The sequence below is a fragment of the Rhinoderma darwinii genome, chromosome 6 (assembly GCF_050947455.1).
Source record: "Rhinoderma darwinii isolate aRhiDar2 chromosome 6, aRhiDar2.hap1, whole genome shotgun sequence".
Taxonomy (NCBI): Eukaryota; Metazoa; Chordata; class Amphibia; order Anura; family Rhinodermatidae; genus Rhinoderma; species Rhinoderma darwinii.
In genome coordinates, this window is record NC_134692.1 from 114,462,219 (window position 1) to 114,482,556 (window position 20,338).

The 20,338-nt window shown below is 40.3% G+C and overlaps 1 protein-coding gene across 1 annotated transcript in view; it reads right to left on the bottom strand.

Annotated features, from left to right (window-relative positions):
* The window catches only part of SHISA9 (shisa family member 9), a 315,516-nt gene extending 306,359 nt beyond the window's left edge, over window positions 1–9,157 (bottom strand). Inside the window, exon 1 of the mRNA XM_075830134.1 lies at window positions 8,374–9,157. Coding sequence (XP_075686249.1) covers window positions 8,374–8,891 — 518 coding nt within the window. The 5' untranslated portion in view covers window positions 8,892–9,157. The remainder of the gene's footprint in view (window positions 1–8,373) is intronic.
* Between the last annotated feature and the right edge of the window lie 11,181 nt (window positions 9,158–20,338).

The window sequence follows — 20,338 nt, forward strand, 5'->3', positions numbered from 1 at the left end:
TCGCTTAAAACCAATGTCTATCGTACAACACCATTTTACAGTTTACTTTAATAAATTTGCACCTCCCAGGATCCCGTGTCCCAGAAGCGAGACTGCCCCCCAATCTTAGCGATATACCATCATTTCTTAAGATGGGAATACGCCATAAAGGCCTTGTACACAGAGTGCAAGTTTGGTGCAGCTTTTGCAAATGTGTAAATCCTAAACAAAAAAAAGAATATATATATATAGAAAAAGAAACTTTGCAGCACTCCAATATGAAAAAAGTGGTGGTTTATTCACTCCAGATACAACAGCAACGTTTCAATCCTACAATAGGATCTTTATCAAGCCTGGCTTTCTGTGTGAGTGCTGCTGCTTTCTTTTTTGCTATATATATATATATAAAGTTATTTATGTATTTCATTGTGGCTGAAATAGTGCATCTTGAGCATCATCTGGATTGAATGTATTTTACATGTTTATGTTCCTTTTCTATAAAAGTTTATATATGGGATAAAGTAAAATCTACTTTAAGTGCTGTGACCATATAAAAACACAATTCTGTACACTGCACATTCAGTACCAGCCACAGTGAGCCCCCAAATTCTTGGCAAAATGCTTCCTCCAAATGTTAGCCAAAATGCCTCCTATTGCCATTCACAATGACCCCCCCCCCCCCCCCAGTGATAGCAACAAGGTGCCCCAATATCCAGCCACTATGCTCCCCAGTGTTAACCACGGCCCCAGCAATTACTTATCTCCTTATGTCCCCCTTACACTGTGGTCCTTTCCTCTCTCAGTTTTTACATGCAAGGAAACCAAAGGTGGTTTCTTATATGTAACTTTCTCCTGGTGTCAGATCGCACCAATTATAAATTTATTATTTACATCATTATTAAAGACATCAATGGAAAAACCCATTCCCATCTATTGTATAAAGATATGCATAATGGGGAGTAAATAGTGCGCAATATGTATCATCCTAATGGTATACTATCTCTAAAATATAGAAAATCCTTCTATTCTTGCATTTAACCATGTGAATGGTTTTACATGTGGTTTGACCATTGTGTAACCGGTGTCATCATCAAGTGAGCCTAAATATCCTATAGACCGCCACAGAGGGCAACAGCTTCAGTTTACATCTCTGGAATCTATTCTTTTGGCCAGCACTGCTTTAAACAACATCCATTAATTCTACTTTTTATGTTTTTCTTGTATGCTGGGCTGATATCATTACTCTTCACGTGATGCTTTGAGCAACATAATAGCCGTGCCCCCTACTGAGTGAATTCATGTTGACGTGGGGTCTATTGTGTCATGTGTTCTTGGCACTCGTAATTTCATTGATTTTAAGAAGGATCCAAGGAAGAGGGGTCTGGCCTGAAGGTTATGTCATTCTTCACTACTTCAAGAGGTGAACAAGCATTGAGTTACCATCTCGAGATAGGGGTTGTAGAGTTGTAAATATAGTGTAATGGGTGACCCTATTATTAGGGCTCTCCCATAACTGTGAATGATGTACTGCATGAAATGTGATGAGAGTAAAAATGATGTACTGACATGTCTGATAACATTTCTAGTCTAGTACATCTAGAACTTTCAGATGTCAAGAATGTGTAAATTATAAGAACATGATCGCTCTGTTAGTACATGCAGTCTTACGGAAAAGAATAAAACACATCCGAGTTACACAATTGATTGTCACTTAATCGACTTTCATTGCAAATCTTCAATTGGAATTTCAGCCGGAAACTTTCTGATGTCATTTGCCACAGACAACACATTAACGGCTGTGGGATCTGATTGATATTCACGTATAAGTGTAAGTCAAGCAGGTCCCAAATGGCAATTCCTTTCTGGAAAGTATCTTAGAATACCTTTAATTGTATTAATTTGTTTGAGTTGATGTGAGAATAATACATGAACGGCTTAGAACGTAACCAAACTGTATTTAACAACTGAGCAAAGTAAGCGGAGTAATGTATAAATTAGTCACCACTGTGTTTGGCAGCTTCAGAGCCCACCAGTACACTAAAAGGCTGACAACAAATGACTCCACTTTAAACTGCAGATTTACGGTTGATGTAGCCTATTAAAAAGGGGTTTTCTGCTGCTAATGTACAATTTGGTGCATCATTTTATATGTACCAGCTACTCTATCAAACAGCAATGATGGGAATAAGACACATAAAATTGCTTTACAACAGAAGTGTGAACATTGTACTTGGAAGCTGCTCTAGGTCAATAAGCACACAGCTGTGACGCGCACAACTAGTCCTGTACAGTACATCGTAGTACATCAATGTAGGTGCACTGTGTATGCAATGGTTTAAAAGATGATGATGATGATGGAATGTTTCCAAAAAGAAACATTAAAAGTAGCCATTTTGTATTGGATTGATGACGATGGATGGATGGATGGATAGATAGATAGATAGATAGATAGATAGATAGATAGATAGATAGATAGATAGATAGATAGATAGATAGAGAGAGAGAGAGAGAGAGAGAGAGATAGATAGATAGATAGATAGATAGATAGATAGATAGATAGATAGATAGATAGATAGAGAGAGAGAGAGAGAGAGATAGATAGATAGATAGATAGATGCTATGAATTATGTGTCACTAACTCCAAAAGGTTTTGCCTATGTTGTGCCTTGATACATACAACAACATCTAAAAAACTTACTTTGAAATCAGGCCAATGTCAAATTACATAAGGGCAGACATAGAAAAATCTATTTTTTTTAGATTATCCTTTGAAAACACCTTTTAGATATGTGTGATGTCTACATTTTGCCTATAGAGCAGAATAAAACAGCCTGTAGCTTATTCAAGGGCTGCAGAGAAGTTACACGTAATTTCATTTTGTGGAGCTTCCCTGTCCTTAGGGAAATTCATATAATGAAATTGACTAATATACTGTATAATCCTGTGTGCATTCCAACTGGAAGTACATTGGGTTCACCTTTTGAACCTACATGAAACCTACTTGTAGCCTCCTATGGATTGTCCGATGGGCATTGTTGACATTTGAGTCCTTACAAACCTATATCTATAGTCTGGTGCCTAAAGGTACCAACACAAAGATTTTCCCTTCAGCATACCAGAGAGCTAGGATCATATATTTCCGGATTTCAATTACTCTTCAATCAGTCTTATGTCTAGATGGGTTTTAAAGACTACCAGTTGCTTACTACAGCAAGCAGAAGAAGACCACAGACGATGTTTCATGCGTAATGTAGACTGAAACAGATATTTCTGGTATTTAGATAGCGTATAGGATATATCCCAGAGAACAACTATAAGATTCCACAAGATCTGGTCCCTCAAACAGTAGGATCCTACAACTCAACAAGATACAGGGATAGTTCCAGCAGAAATCATCCTATCCAACCACCAAACCATGTCCATACCTCAATAGATTAGTATTTAGTAATATGTTACTCAGAGGTGGACGTCTTAGTATTGATGGTCTCCATCGGCAGCTGTGTGATGTGCGTAATAACGTAATTTTAGAAGACTGCAGAGAACCTTACGTTTTTCATATCATCACATCAGGTATCATAATGGTAATGTCAAATGTTTGCTAAGGAGCCTGTAACAATCCTGTGAAACTTGATGAAGTAATACTTAGCTTCTTTTAGTGACTATCTGTCTTCAAGTTGAATCTTCAAAGAGAGAATTTACACTTACAAAATTGACAAAATTGTAAATATGTATGTCATCTTAAGAATTTAAGTGATTTTAATTAGTTTAATGCTGGTTCCTACCATCCCCAGATATATATGTAGGCTTAGTCCCAGTTCTGGGTGTATGTGTAGAGTTGGTCCCCACCTTACAGAGGTCGTCTTGTCGTGGCAGGTGGGCAAACACTTTTTGATCAAAATGTGCACTAAGAACCTCCCTATTATAAGTGGATTTAGCAGTAATGCATATCTGCTTATATTTAGTGGTTTAGGTTGCATTGGTGTTCGCAGTGTGCTGTCGCCATTTCTTTTTCTGCTATATATATATATATATATATATATATATATATATATATATATATATATATATATTTATATATAGCTATATTCATATATACGTATCGAGGCTACAGAGTTAATAATTTGAGATTCTATTTATCGAAGTCTGCCGATCCAAAATGATAAATGGGAAAAATCAATTTACACATCTCATCATGACCCTAGACCTACATTTTTGTATAGTATTTGTTGTCTTTTGGTTTGGATGCTTAGACTATAGAAGTTATTTTACATATTATGTCAGTTTTCAGACAATGTGGTGTTTGATAATGGGCAGCACGGTGGCTCATTGGTTGGCACTGTTGCCTTGCAGCTCTAGGGTCCTGGGTATGAATCCGAACAAGGGCAACATCTGCATGTAGATCATATGTTCTCCGCATGTTTGCATGGGTTTTCTCTGAGTACTCTAGTTTTCATCCCAAACTGCAAATACATAGTGGCAGGTTAGTTGGCTTTCCAAAAAATGTGCCGTAGTGTGTTTGTTTGAGATAGGGACTTTAGATTGTGAGCCCCATCGGAGACAGGGACTGATGTAAATAATGATGATCGCTTTCCCTAGAATATTTTGGCACTATTTACTGAAAGCAACAGAAAATATATCATTGGACTGGCATCAACCATACAAGTATTGTCCATGGCTATAATTTCCATGACATAACAAACATTAAAAGAGTACTCCACGTGGACAAGTAAACTATTAATGTATTACAGAGGTTAGTATTACTATTTCTTATTGAGTAGTTTTATGACATGAAACATCCTTCTGCCTTCAGATTCACATTTCATCCAAACTGTGAATCTGTATTTAGTTAATTCAGGAATTGGCCCAAAAAAGTCTAGACCTACGTAACTCCGGAATGTACATTGGCATTTATGTTTCTTTAGTTATTGTTTTTTGTAATATATTTCTGTAGTTTGATATCTATAATATATTTTGGTAACTATTTTTGTACCATTTCCATCTGGAGACTATGTGGGGTATAGTTTTCTGTAGTTCTTTTGAAAGCATTGGAAGAATGGGTATTCTGGGAATCACAACTGAATTGTCCCTCTTTAGCCATCTCAGATGTTGGTTGGTATGGATATAAATGGACCATCTTATAACATGACATGATCATTATTGGTAACATTTCTCAGTATTGACCAATGAGGACCAGTTGCTTTGCCACCATTTACTTGGTATCATACCCAGCAGCAACTAGAAACGGATAAGAAATAAAACCGATTTTTACCTAGAGTATTTTTTTCCACTGAATTAGTTACAAAGGGTCCTGGTATTGGATACAGTAAATTATCCTGTATCATCTTTTTGTGACACTGGGGCTCTAAACTAAGTTGTTTCATGCCCAGAATAGTAGTTGTGTTGGATATAATTTGCATAAATCATAAATCAAATTAGTTGCCCTCTAAATGCCAACCATGATCATGGTTTCTTACACCTTACATTACCCTGTCTTAAATGCTATGTAAACCTTTGAAAGCAATTGTCTTTTATTTAAAAAAAATAAAATAAATAGGTCAATCTGTGTGTTTTGTGCAACTTTATAATAAATTTTTATCAAAAATTATTTTTACTTTTTGAGATACAGCTGCTTTGTATTCTGTATACAGAGCAGCTGTATCTCACGCTGAATCCTGTAACCGTCAGGTCCGCAGGACTGATGGTTTCAGTGTCAGCGGGTCCTTCGTGTCCCTGACACGCAGGATCGAGCTGTTACCGATCACATCTAAGTTCATAACTTAGATGTGATCTATTACTGGTGGATCATGCATGTCAGAGACACGAAGGACCCGCTGACACTGAACCCATCAGTCCTCCGGACCTGACAGATTCAGGTCTTAGCGCACGATACAGCTGCTCTGTATACAGGATACAAAGCAGCTGTATCTCAAAAAGTGAAAAGAATTTTCAATAAAAACGAATTATAAAGTTGCACAAAACACACTGAAGGTTTACATAGCCTTTAATGCCAACCAATAATAACAGAGAGAACTTAAAACAGGCCATGATTCTGATCTAAGATATAGGATTCAAAAACAATATGACTTCACGTTGGTGTTTGTGATACGGAACAATGACAAGCTCAATAGATTTGTAAGTGGAAGGACACGGATTTGAAATGCTGGGGACTCCGGCTATGAAAACCTCACTCCATTGCATTTCACATCTATATAAATGTGTTTTTTTTCCTATTCCACAGAGAACTATTCACACCACACATTTCCCTCTCCTCTCCAGTGAAAACCCCTGAATGGTAACAGTTAGACTGAGAAGAAAAGGCATTTATCAAAATGTCTACAAAGGAAAAAATTCCCAGTGGAAAAAGATCAACAATGTGAAGGGAAAATCAATGGATCTATTTTAATTGATATGGAATGAATGAAGAAAAACACCATCTAGATAATCTACACCTGCAACACAATAAATAGTTCAATATCACTTCAACTTTTATTTATAAGCTTTTATTAATTTCCAGGCTGATAATAAATAGCATTCGTGCTGATTATATGAAGGGCTGCAGCTCCAGACAGTATGAAGGTAGCACTGGTGTTGATCTAGTGTGATCACATGCATTTCCAATGCAGACAGAATATAGACGGTTCAATTCTATCTAACTTAGAACTGATCAGATACATCAGCCCTTTGATATCTATATGTCCATAGACATATAGATTTGGCCACGATCAGAAAAACCTATTCCTATCTTAATGTTTGAGCAAAAGCTGCCTATAGGCAAAGATATTGATAATAATCATATTCTCCATTTGACTATCATTTCGATTCATTTAACACTTGCATTGCATGAAATGGGAAGTTATTGACCAATTATTGATAACAATTGAAAATGATGGTAATACTAACTAAAAACTACGAATGATTTTAAAACCTTAAAGATTTCAAAATTCCTATATTTTCCAACTGATTGAATAGATTAACACAGATCTAACACAGGTCATAACAGATCATTTTGCCACCCTGGATGCATTAATTGTCTTTCTGACCTCTGGTTATCAGTTGGATCAGTCTTATTATCTGCGTGTCTATGGCCACCTTAAAATGGTAGTGTGCACACAGGTATCATCACAAAAGATAGATAGATAGATAGATAGATAGATAGATAGATAGATAGATAGATAGATAGATAGATAGATAGATAGATAGATAGATAGATAGATAGATAGATAATATAATTAAGAATCAGTGAGAAAAGTCAGACCCTTTCCTCTCCATCTGCTATCATGTGGTGGAGATTAGCATAATGAATCAGAGGGAACAGGGAAGTTAAAAATATGTTATGTTTTCACACAGATGCTGACATGATCTGAATGTTGAGATGATGGGAAAACAGGCTTTTATCCCAAACTGTCATCCCGCCTACTGCCCACACAATCTCCCTCTGTATCCATCTCCTTTAGTGGCAGTTACTTGTCCCTTGTAGTTCTCCTCCAGAGTCTCCTCCTCTCCTTATTGTCTATTGCTCCTGTCCACATTGCTGTACTAGTCCACTGGCCCTTGTATATCGATGACATTGTCCCCGTATCTGTCCTGTTCCAGTTACTCATCCCTCTTTTCCCCCGTGCTCCACTTTTGTCACCCTATGTATCCCCCTTTCTCCTGGTAATCATCGTCACCAGCAGGAGAGTAACCTAGAAAAATAGGGGCAATCTTCCACCATCAACATATGTTCATGGAAGGAGAGACTTCTTATTTCCCTGCATGGCTTCCTAAATCCTTTATTCAGAATTAAGCCATGATGACATGTTAGTGGCGTTAGCCCTATGGAAGAAAAGAGCAGCTCGCAGCTCACAGGCAACATCTACAAGAAGAATGAGTTTAACCTAAATCCACACAGACATCCACAGAGCAGGTGCTTCCTGCACTTTCCATTTCTAAGACAAGATGCAGATCTGTGGTTTCTGAGCCAAATTCCAAGATGCGTGCCCGATTCAGATTAACCTAAAATTCAGGATTGTAAACGGGATTTCAGCAGTATGGGTAGTAAATATTTTTGTATCACAGGTTGGAATAAACTATAATAGACGCTTAAACAGTGTGGGTGGAATTGACCTTTATACACATGGATGCAGTAATGGAGTGTGTACCTAACAACTCAGTGTATTGTACATCCAAATATTGGGTGTACATGATAACAATTGATATACGATATTGTTAAATGCTCTTTGAGCCTCCTTCACATTGATCTAGCTGTATCTCCCTTAGTGGACAACAGTAGGTATAAAGTGAACCCTGGTCATGGTGTTTATGGGTCAGGGGTGAGTCTGATAATTATGATGGCATCAAAAATGACAAGCTTTGGATTTCATGACATAGACTGACCAGTCAAGAGTGACATACCTTGACATGTTTTCCCTCTGAGGTCTTTGAGCTTTTTCCAGTCCAAGTTTAGTGAATATCCCTACAAGGACCATAACAGCTACTACTCCACATATGATGTAGACAATCAAATTTGTTTTATCCCTAGTGGGGTCGTGCAGGGGGTCATCAATCTTTGGGGGTGTCTTTCCTGGTAGCAGCCAGATAGGTCTATCATAGTTTGTGCAGACGCTTTGATCCAGTTTAGAGTGTTTGAACTTACAGCAGTATCTGAAGCCACAAGTACCACAACAGTAGAGAAAATCCCCCGAACTGCAGTTAAACGGAGGGTCCCATTGCCCCATGACATCAAAATACCCCCTGCAACCCTCAGCAGTCTGAGGAGCTTCTGAAGACTCTATATCTCCATGGTTTGACAGGTTGACATCTGATACCACTTCAGTGCTCCCAAAGTGAGCTCCACTCTTCCCCTGCGTGCCACACAGTAAAGTAAAGAGATCCACTAGGAAGTAATAGAATATTGCCCTAATTCCTTTCATGATAAGTAGCTGCCTTAGTTTAACTTGATATGGAAGATCCAAAGTGGCAAGTAAGAAAAACCATGAGGATGAGAAGTCAAGAGGTCTCAGCCCATCAGACCAGGTCCATCACCAGTAGTAGAGATGGTGCGTGCAGTCCTCACCTGGAAGGTGTGACGATGAGGAGGATGATGTGATGATGAGGATGCTCTGCTATGTTGCAGTAAGCTCTGCCTGTTTCTGTGCAGCACTAACTGCTCTGCACTTGTGGAATCGAGGAAAGCAGAGGGGATTCTGCTTTGTTAGAGTAGTGTAAAAAGAGAGAGAGAGATGGGGGAAGGAGGAGGATGGAGGGGGAGGAATAGATATAGGAGGAGTAGAGACTGAGGGAGGGATGACATGGGTCGTGAGTAAGGATGGAGTGCTGGCAAGAGATGGGGAGGGATGGGATTTAGGTGAGTACAAGGTGATCTGCTGCACCAGACCCAGTCATCCTTCCTCATGTACACAAACAGATGATGGGAACAAAGTTTACAATCTTCAGCAGCCACAGTACAATTCTAGTGGACTGTTCTCTACTGATATCATTTAACCATAAAAGTAACTTGTGGGACTAAGAACCAGGCAACCTGAATCTTTCCAACTGTAGTAGAACTGCAAACTCCAGCATTCGCTATCACATTATTGTAGGGTATGAATAGAGGAGTGTGAAGGATATATAGGTCATTGCTGCACTGTAAACCATACAAGAGAATCCAAGGAGATGTATATATAAGAATGTTCCCTAGACTACTAGAGAACTGATTTAAAATGAATACCGTATTTTCCGGACTATAAGGCGCACCGGATTATAAGGCGCACTTTCTATGAGCGCCTTGTAAGCAATCATGTTTCATATATAAGGCGCACTGGATTATAAGGCGCAGCACATTACCGTTAAATAAACCATTGCTCAGACTGCAAGTCAAAATTTATTACACTTTTTAACAATAACTTGCAACTGGTTCAGCTGTAATTGCAAATCAAAACGTTAAGGGTATGTGCACACACACTAATTACGTCCGTAATTGACGGACGTATTTCGGCCGCAAGTCCCGGACCGAACAGTGCAAGGAGCCGGGCTCCTAGCATCATACTTATGTACGACGCTAGGAGTCCCTGCCTCGCTGCAGGACAACTGTCCCGTACTGTAAACATGATTATACTACGGGACAGTTGTCCTGCAGCAAGGCAGGGACTCCTAGCGTCGTACATAAGTATGATGCTAGGAGCCCGGCTCCTTGCACTGTGTTCGGTCCGGGACTTGCGGCCGAAATACGTCCGTCAATTACGGACGTAATTAGTGTGTGTGCACATACCCTTACCGTACTTTTTCAGTTCATTCCTCCACCAGAAATCCATCAAATCCGTCATCTTCAGTGTCGGAGTTGAACAGTTGGGCGATTTCGGCATCAAGCATGGGGTCCTCCTCTTCATTATCCGAGTCGGTTTCGTTGCTGCTGCTAGGCTCTTCAGTGGTGATTCCAGCCTTCCTGAAAGCTCGGATGACACTGGAGACTGATACATTCTTCCAGGCATCCACGATCCACTGGCACATAGTGGCATAACTCGCACGGCGTTGCCTCCCTGTTTTGGTGAATGTGTGGTCACCTTCTGTCATCCAATGCTCCCATGCAGCTCGCAATTTAACTTTAAATGACCTGTTGATGCTGATATCTAGCGGCTGGAGCTCTTTGGTTAATCCACCAGGGATGACAGCAAGCTCCGAATTAGTTTTCTTCACTTGGGCTTTGACAGTATCGGTCAAGTGGGCGCGCATCGAGTCACAGACCAATAGGGATGGGGATTTGTGAAAAAAGCCACCCGGTCTCTTGACGTAGACCTCCCTCAGCCACTCACTCATCTTCTCCTCATCCATCCAGCCCTTTGGGTTAGCCTTAATGATGACACCAGCAGGAAAATTTTCTTTAGGCAAAGTCTTCCTCTTGAAAATTACCATGGGTGGTAGTTTCTGGCCATTAGCCTGACAAGCGAGAACTACAGTGAAAGATGACTTCTCATTTCCTGTGGTACGTATAGATATCGTACTGGTCCCTGTTTTCTCAACAGTACGGTTTACGGGGATATCGAAAGTGAGGGGAACCTCATCCATGTTAATAATGTGTTCTGGCTGGATATTCTTTTCATTTATCTTGGTTATGCAGTAGGTGCGGAAAATGGCCAGCTTCTCTTCATAATCCTTTGGTAATTGCTGGCACACAGTAGTTCTGGTGCGAATGGAGAGATGACGCCTTTGCATGAAACGAAAGCACCATGAAGGACCTCCTCGAAAGTCCTTGATCTCCATGTCACGTGCTAAAGCAGTGGCTTTGAGTCTAATAGAGACAGTGGAGACGCTTCTACATGCGTTTCTCTGTTCCATAACCCACTGTTCTATTTTGTCCTCCAACTGTGGCCACCTTGCTTTGTTTCCTCGGAAACTCAGTTTGGTCTTCTTTACTTGGCGGAGGTCATCTTCTTGTTTTCTCCACTTACGCACCATGGATTCATTAATGTTGAATTCTCTTGCAGCTGCCCTATTTCCATGCTCTACTGCATAACTTATAGCTTTAAGCTTGAAACCTGCATCATAAGCATGTCTCTTAACAGGAGGCATTTTTTGGGGTAGTGGGTATAGTTAACGCTAAAGCAAAGATATATTGCAAGGATCCTACAGAGCTGTAAGTATCACTCAGTGTGGCTCCTGACTACGGTGGCCGTAATGCTCAATCCATTTATGGATACTGTAAAAACCCAAGTGAAGAATAAATTCATAGGCGCACGGGGGGGAGGAGCATGGTGTGTGCTGTGGTATGCCGCCGCCGACCCCTGCCGCCCACGATAGAGGTAAAGGATCCTGTATGAACCCCTCTCTTTACTGTCGGGTTCATATATAAGGCGCACCGGATTATAAGGCGCACTTTCTATTTCTGAGAAATTCTCAACATTTTATGTGCGCCTTATAGTCCGGAAAATACGGTAGTGAAGCTCCGTGTATGGTGCTGTCAGTCCTAAGTCCTGACCGAATGATAGAGCTGTGAGAGGTGCAGAAGTTAACTGGGTCCCAAAGGCCAGGAGGATGCTTCTTCAAGAAGTCACAGAGATTTGCAGTTCCAACGTGTTTTATTATGAACAAGTGGCATGATAGGCAAAATGGTCCGCGCAATACTCAGAGAACGGTCCCAGACCATGGAGTGGCGCACACTCAGTTATTAGTTCAAGTCATTGAAAGGGGGACTGGTACAGGGGGGGCACAGACAGTAATGGGCACATTATTTATAGGGCAATATCAACCCCTTACACCCCTGTCACAGAAAAGGGCATGCAGTACTAGAAATGGGCAGTGCGGCTCTGTGGTGGCATATATATATAGAGCTATCTTACTATAGGAGGCATAACTTGAAGGTCTAGGGCCCCAACGCAACTCTGTAACAGAGTCCCCCACCTACTGTGTGCCATTTATAAAACTGAGGTCTTCTGATCTGGCAGAGCGGCCTATGGTCCCCCTCAGATTCCCAGACCCAGTTGTGACTGCTGCCTCTGCACCCACTTTTGCATATAGATCCATGTACCTGGGTCCCTGGTAGAGCTTTTGAATTAGGGCCCAGCAGCATCAATCTATACTTTGCTGGGACCTGTAGTACCACACAACTAATACTAAACAGAACAGATTGGGATGCTGTTTTTTCTTACTGCCTTTTATATGGTACATGGATCATAGGAGAAATACACTGCATGATAATGTGTCACTTTGCAAAACTGCTTGACTTTCATTTAATATTCAGTTAAATCTTCTAGAAATGGACTAGTATTTGTTTTTCATATTTTAGTAACAGGGAACAGTTGTCTTTCTTTGCAATGCTTGAAAACAGGTTGCTGGGATTTATTTTGCAGCCCACCCGCTGATCAACTACTGCTCCCAGCATGCACATGCAATAGATAATACAAAACATTGTAGTTCAGTGCAGATGAATGACCGGAGGTCTCCTAGTCTTCTGAAGCAGTGGTTGTCAGTGACAGCGGCTGGATATTTGTCATGTAAATATTATTAGCCATTTGACAGCCATTTGGCTGGTGCCCACTGGTAAACTACCAGCTGTGAGTCTCATGCACAACAACGGCGGGGTGACATGATCGCATGCAGAGCTGATCATTTCCAATAAACAGGCAATTTCCAGAAACAAAAACACAATTCTTATTCCAAAGAGAGTAAAAATATCCACATAGATACATGTGATTCACCAGCCAGTGTTTCATCATTTCTAAATTTAACCTGAAGAATCGAGGGAAAATGGAGAAAATCTGTTATAAGAGTGACTCGGGGAACAGATTCTATTTTTCTCTAATTTGGGAAAGACATAAGGACAGCCCAGTTTATTTTAGGAGTGGAGGAGGCCTGATTAAACAAAATAAAGATGGAGCTGGATGCTCAGAGCAGCGTTACCAGAGGCACCTTGTCATATCTCAGCAATGTTAAGCAATATCTGCATGCAGCAGGGGGTTTACAATTGGTGGCATGCATTAGGATATTTATCCTCTAGGCTTGTGTCAGTTTTCATCATTTAGTTTACTTTATGTCAAATTTGGAGGCTTTGTGTCAATAATTTTAACCCATGCTGACGCAGAGCCTGTTTTGTCATAGATCTGTCAATCAGAGCGGTGAGTGCCATAATAAGATACCGCAGATTCCATTGTTTTATTGTAAGAAGTATGAAAACTGTTGGTGGTCTGATAGACCAGAAACCAAAACTTCCTACAATAATATTATCCTAATGTAGACATGTCATGTAATGAAGATTACTAGTGCAGGATATACTTTTCTGTTTAAAGGGAACCTGAATATGTCCCTTTAAATTAAAGAAGGTGTCTTATCAAGACAACACCCCAGCATTCAGCGGATCGGTCTGGATGCTAAAATCCCCTGTTATACCAGACAGAACTGTTGGTAAAAGGCCTATTATGTAATACATGGTCCCATTAAATAGGCTCTGTCACCACATTATAAGTGCCCTATCTTGTGCATGATATGATCGGCGCTGTAATGTAGATTACTGCAGTGAATTTTTTTTTGAAAAACAATGATTTTTGACAGAGTTATGACCTATATTAGCTTTATGCTAATGAGTTTCTTAATGGACAACTGGGCGTTTTACTTTTTGGCCAAGTGGGCGTTATACAGAGGAGTGTATGACGCTGACCAATCAGTGTCATACACTTCTCCCCATTCATTTACAAAGCACATACCGATATAGCTATATCGCTATGTGCAGTCACATAAACACACTATAACGTTACTGCAGTGTCCTGACAATGAATATACATTACCTCCAGCCAGGACATGATGTGTATTCAGAATCCTGACGCTTCGCTAACACAATCCCGACACTACAGCACAGCAAGCGTAATCTCGCAAGATTACGATGTAACCTGTCATTTCAAACGAGATTACGTTTGCCTTGCTGTAAATATCATAGAGACGCTACAGAAGTGACAGGACTCTGAATAGACATCACGTCCTGGCTGGAGGTAATGTATATTCACTGTCAGGACACTGCAGTAACGTTATAGTGTGTTTATGTGGCTGCACATAGTGATATAGCTATATCGGTATGTGCTTTGTAAATTAATGGGGAGAAGTGTATGACACTGATTGGTCAGCGTCATACACTCCTCTGTACAACGCCCACTTGGCCAAAAAGTAAAACGCCCAGTTGTCCATTAAGAAACTCATTAGCATAAAGCTAATATAGGTCATAACTCCATCAAAAATGGTCGTTTTTCTAAATAAAAAAACACTGCTGTAATCTACATTACAGCGCCGATCACATCATGTACAATATAGGGCACTTATAATGTGGTGACAGAGCCTCTTTAAGTCCTCCAGAGTGGGAGTCACCTTCCAGAAGCATTCCACTGGCTAATATAAGGGGGTCTAGAGTGGGGGACCCGATCCCTCTATAACATCCACATACCTACAGTAAATATGGCCATTGGAAAATAGTTTTTTTTACATGAGGCAACCTATTTAATGTTATTTGCACCCATTAAATATCCCCCCAAAGTGCCAATGAAAAATAAAGGATACCACACCTGCTAATGAGAGTAGACAGCGGGTAATCTCCTCAGTGATCAGCCCTGGGCAGTAGCTTCTTAAATGACACTGTGCTGAATTCCATATTATTATAATTTAATGCACTTGTAATGAATTGGGGTAGGGAGACGGACAGGTGAGCCCTAATCTACCCGCAACTCAGTCCCTGCCTTCTTGCACGGTCCGTCCTAAGTGACAGCGTACAAGTGGGCGACGGTCCCTACGCTCAGTAAGTGCAAGACAGACAACTCAAGACAAGGGCACACAGAAGCAAGGGGGGGTTGGGGCAGTTGCCCACGGAGACACCGTGAGCAACAGGCAATGGTGAATGAGCCGAATCAAACCAGGGGAGTACGTAGTAGCAAATAAGAGCAGGAGAATAGTCAGGCAAGTCAGGGTCAACAAGTAACAGCGGTCAATCGGGTGAATAGCAGGAATCGCAGAGCAAGGAAACCAGACAATCACAGGCAAGGAGCATGCTGCAAGTGAGGGTATAAATAGACCAATGGCGGGAGCTAGAACTGTCAGGCCAGGCTGTGATAGGTCCTCCTTCTCTTCAGCCTGCAAGCCTGAGTGGTAACAGATCGCGTCACTCTAGCAGACCTTGGAGCTGATGAGGGCTGATTTACCCCGTGCGTCGACACAGAACCTGTGTCTGGCAAACCCTTTACAGCTCTTATTAGCAATAGAAGAGTTTTAGTAAGAAACATTTGGCATTGCACTGCAAATCCATCTTCACACATGCGCTATTCTCTTTCATCTGGAGTCCATTCACAGATTACAAGTTGCCATAAACAGTAGCCTGTAGTCAGATTGTTTGTACGGTTTAAAAATGACATGTCCACATCAAGTTCTACCAATGGATAGGGGAGCATGTGGATGATGGGAAGGGATATGGGTAAAGTTTAGAACTTTGTTTTTTCCTATTGATCTAGAGAAAGGTAATAAAAAAAAAACATAAGGCATGAACCAATCTAGCCTAAAAAGTGAAAAATGTCTCTGCTGATCCCAAGTGGCGATGAGACTAGATCAACATTTGTATCTAGGGCATTTTACTCCAGTTTAAGACTGGTGTATAAAACAAAAACAAAGTAAATTCCCTCTTAGTTGGCTTAGTTTATGACAGTTTTTTGTGCCAAAGCTCAGCGCATTTTAGGACAAGCCCATTTTCACTTATCATCAGGGGACCCGTGTAATAAAATGGCATTGTCCAAAGCGGTTAACACTTTTAACTGTTTTAACATTTGTGTTTCGCTTAGCTTTTGTGCTTACATCTCTACACTTTATACCCCATTGTTAGCAAGACCTGCCCCCCTTGGCATTAGACACAGAGGATTGTCCACTTGTTAAGTTTTGTCATTGATTCCCATGGTCTTCATTTGCAGGTTTTTTACCTCTATAAAGATAATGTTGACGGTCACTTTGAAAAAGCCTTATTTTTTTTTGTCTTCTAAGTGCATACTATATGATGACAGTTCTTCAATTCTATTTCACATATAAATTCTACAAACAATATTGATTCCTCCTTGGCTGTAATTTTCAAAGCCAAGAAGTGCTCTCAGGGCCGATAACAACAGGACTTGTATTTTTATTCCACAAGACAAAGGCTGAACTCAACTCTACATATACAGTTTTGTATAATATCTTTTTATTTTTTCATTGCTAAATGGTTTTCCAGTTATGTAATGTAGATTTAATCACCATATAATGAAAGGTTATGTAACTTTCGCATATACTGTTTGTTTCTATTTCTCACCATTTTCAAGTTGCCAGTGAATGTAATGAGTTGTTAGAGTGTCTAGTTTAGCACTGCACCACCTGCCCCTGGGGGCCACATGAGGCCAACAATGCCATTCTGTGCAGCCCACAGCTATCAAAACACAGACCTAGTTCAGAAATACATGGCCGTCAAGGACAAGGAATAGTGTTGGAGCAGGGATCAGTAAGTACTAATGGTAATCTGTGTGGCTGTCACTAATGGGGGTGCACTGTATGGCTGACACTTATGGTGGCACTGTGGCTATATTCAGGAGGAAAAGATCAGCACTCCTTTTGGAATGTAAAAATAAATCTCCTTTATTTGGAATAGCCAGCAGAAAACTGTGCAACATAAAGTGGACAGATTACATAAAGCGTCCGTCCCCTCTGACACGTTTCTAGCTCACAAGAGCCATTACTCATAGATGTGGCTAGGACTGTTATGGGACACTGTAGGGCTGTATGAGTGCTATTTTAAGCAATTAATGGAAGCAATCCAGGCAAAACTGTTACTGTGTTGTGCCAAGGGCAGGTCTGAGGCAGCGAAAAAATCCCATGACTTGTATTCTCTCTTTTGTGCTCATTAAATCCCTGTGTCATGTACCTCCTCCTTATGCTGTGCACTAGGTATAACACAGTGCTCCAAGTTATACCCAGAGTAAAGGGCTATTTCCATCTTAAACATTTATGGCAAACCGACAGGATATGCAAAAATTATTTGATAGGTAGGGGTTTTATCTCTGGGTGCTCCATATATTGGGAGAGAGAAGTCCCCTGATTCCATGTTTAGCTCTCCATAGAGGAGGAGACAACAGTGCTGGGCATGCATACTGCTCTCTTCATTGTAGTTAATGGGAGTTGTGAAATGCTCGGCTTTTTCCATGTTCCTTCCTCTAGTAGCGCTTGTTAAATATTTATGACATATACTGTCAATATATTATAAATGTGCCAGATGGGAAATACCCATAAAAGTTTCATGGCATCCCTTGGGAGCTGTACAATCTGACAATGTTTACACATCTTACTATTGTGTGTAATTTTTTTCACAAAAATGGGAATGGATCCTACTAGAAAGGTAAACGTTTGTCAATGTTTCCATTCTCCTTTGAACTAGAATCTGTTCCTAGCTATTAACCACGGCATCTAAGGGGTTACACAGTCAGGATCAGAAGATCCTCCAGTACTGGATGTCAGAGCAAACTGCACGGGACACCTGCGCAGGAGTTAGGCAAGGCCACTATAAAAAGTCTGCAGCTTAGCCTAAGGCCTGATAGTGACCACTGTAAAAAACATTTTGGCGGTCACTAACGTGTTAATACAGAATTTTCAAGTGCGAAGTTGATATTTGAAATATTATGGAGGTGTACTGTACATATCAAGTTTTCATAAACCTTTTGGGAAATCAACACCCACTTAGTCTAATCTGAAAATAAGGGAATTTACTAAAAAAAACAAACATAAAAAACAATAAATTTGTTCTTTTTATTTGTTTCTGTAAGGTTAAATAATTACAAAAATTGTTATCTTGGTTACCTATGTTTGCTAAAGTCTTTGCATAAAAAGAAAAATTAAAAACTAAAACTGGAATGTTTAGTTCAGGGGCTAAGGGGGCGGGGCATGACACAGGAATTCTCTCTGTTTGGTGTTCTTTGACTCCTTGTGTCACCACCTCCTCAGGCTCTGCGCTTGGCATCAGTCAGTGTATTCATTTTGCTCAGGGTGTCCTTTTATTGTGCACCACAACTGTCGTGTTATCAGAGAGAGAGAGACATGATAATGAGTTTATGTGGACTTTATCAGTACTCAGATTTCAACACCATCTCACATGTTGGAGATGAGGTTATGGGTTATATACAATGGGGCAGATTTACTAATACTGTCTAAGATTTACACAGTATAAACTAAGACCAGGCAGTTAGAAAATGTGCCAAATTTATCACGCCATGTAATAAATTTGTCACATCTTGCTAGGTACGCTAGACACTTTTCTCTCCCTTACACCTCCTCTTTGTTGGCTTAGTTTTGGCCCACTTTGGTGCATTTTAAGCCACACCCATTCCCTGCTGAGAGCCACCTCCAATTTTAGACACTTTTTAAAAGTGTCTAGTGAGGCTCAAACTTCTATTGTTAAATTAGTCTAAAATGAAATGAGTCAAAATGCGCCAAATTGTGGCAAAATTAGCCAAATTCTACCAAAATGCACCAAATACATTCTAGAGGCAAACACAGTAGTAAATCTGCCCCAATGTGCTTGAACCACCATGTAATTTCTAAAGACTGGAAAATGTAGTGTTTTGAATGGGAAAGGATCCCTGCTACTTATTTCAGATCTCTACAATCAATTCTGTGACATATTGGAAATACTTGACACGTCATTAACAACAACCAAATTCAAATACATTTAGTGTAGGAAGCAAAACCCGGTTACCAGGTTTCTTCCAGCCTTGATATGGACTAATCAAATTATCTTTATGTATCATGTTGATATACAGAACCATTTGTTCTACATCTGGTTAATTTGCACTTCTATTTAACCCGTTAGTGACCGCCAATACACCTTTACACCTTTTCACGGCGGCCACTAATGGGCTTTATTCTGATGCATACGCCTTTTCACGGCACTGCATCAGGATAAATAAACAGAGTAGGGAGCCGTTAAATCTCCCTGCTCCCAGCTACCAGAGGTAGCTGAGGGCTAAAATGGGTGAGATCGATATCAGTATTGATCTGACACGTTTAACCCCTCAGATGCAGCGCTCAATAGCGAGCGCCGCATCTGAGTTGTTTTGGAGAGAGGGAGGGAGCTTCCTCTCATCCCACCGACACCCGGCGATAAGATCGCCAAAGTGTCTGTGTCTCCGATGGCAGCCGGGGGCCTAATAAAGGCCCCCAGGTCTGCCTGTAGTGAATGCCTGCTAGGACATGCCAGATGCATGTCTTAGCAGATGCCTGTCTGTTTTAAACGGACAGGCAGTAATACACTGCAATACAAAAGTATTGCAGTGTATTATAAAAGCGGTCGGAGGATCGCATATTAAAGTCCCCTAGTGGGACTAGTAAAAAAGTTTCATAAAGTTAATAAAAACAATTTGTAAAAAAAAATGAAAAACCACTTTTTCCCCTTACAAACTGCTTTACTATTAAAAAAACTAAATAAAGTAAAAAAAGTTATGCATATTTGGTATCGCCGCGTTCGTAACGACCCCGACTATAAAGGTAATACATTATTTAGGATTCACTGGTGTGATATATGAGTAAAATATAACATTTATTTATAACTCTCTAAAAACAGGGGTACAATCACCACTGTGAAAAAGCCCCACCGTGTGTATAAAAACGTATTAAATAATAAACTCTGAGTTCTAATTCAATTGTGAACCTCCTATAGCTCAGTGTTCAACAAGAATATCAATACGGAATCAGCATTTGAAAAATGGGCATAACAATAGTCTTGACCCTAATTCACACTAGAGTCCGTGATAACCGCACCGGAAGCTCCTAGTGTTGAGGTATACAAACAATGCTAGTGTTCCCAATGCTAAAATATTCCTATTCACAACCGACCCAACGCGTTTCAATA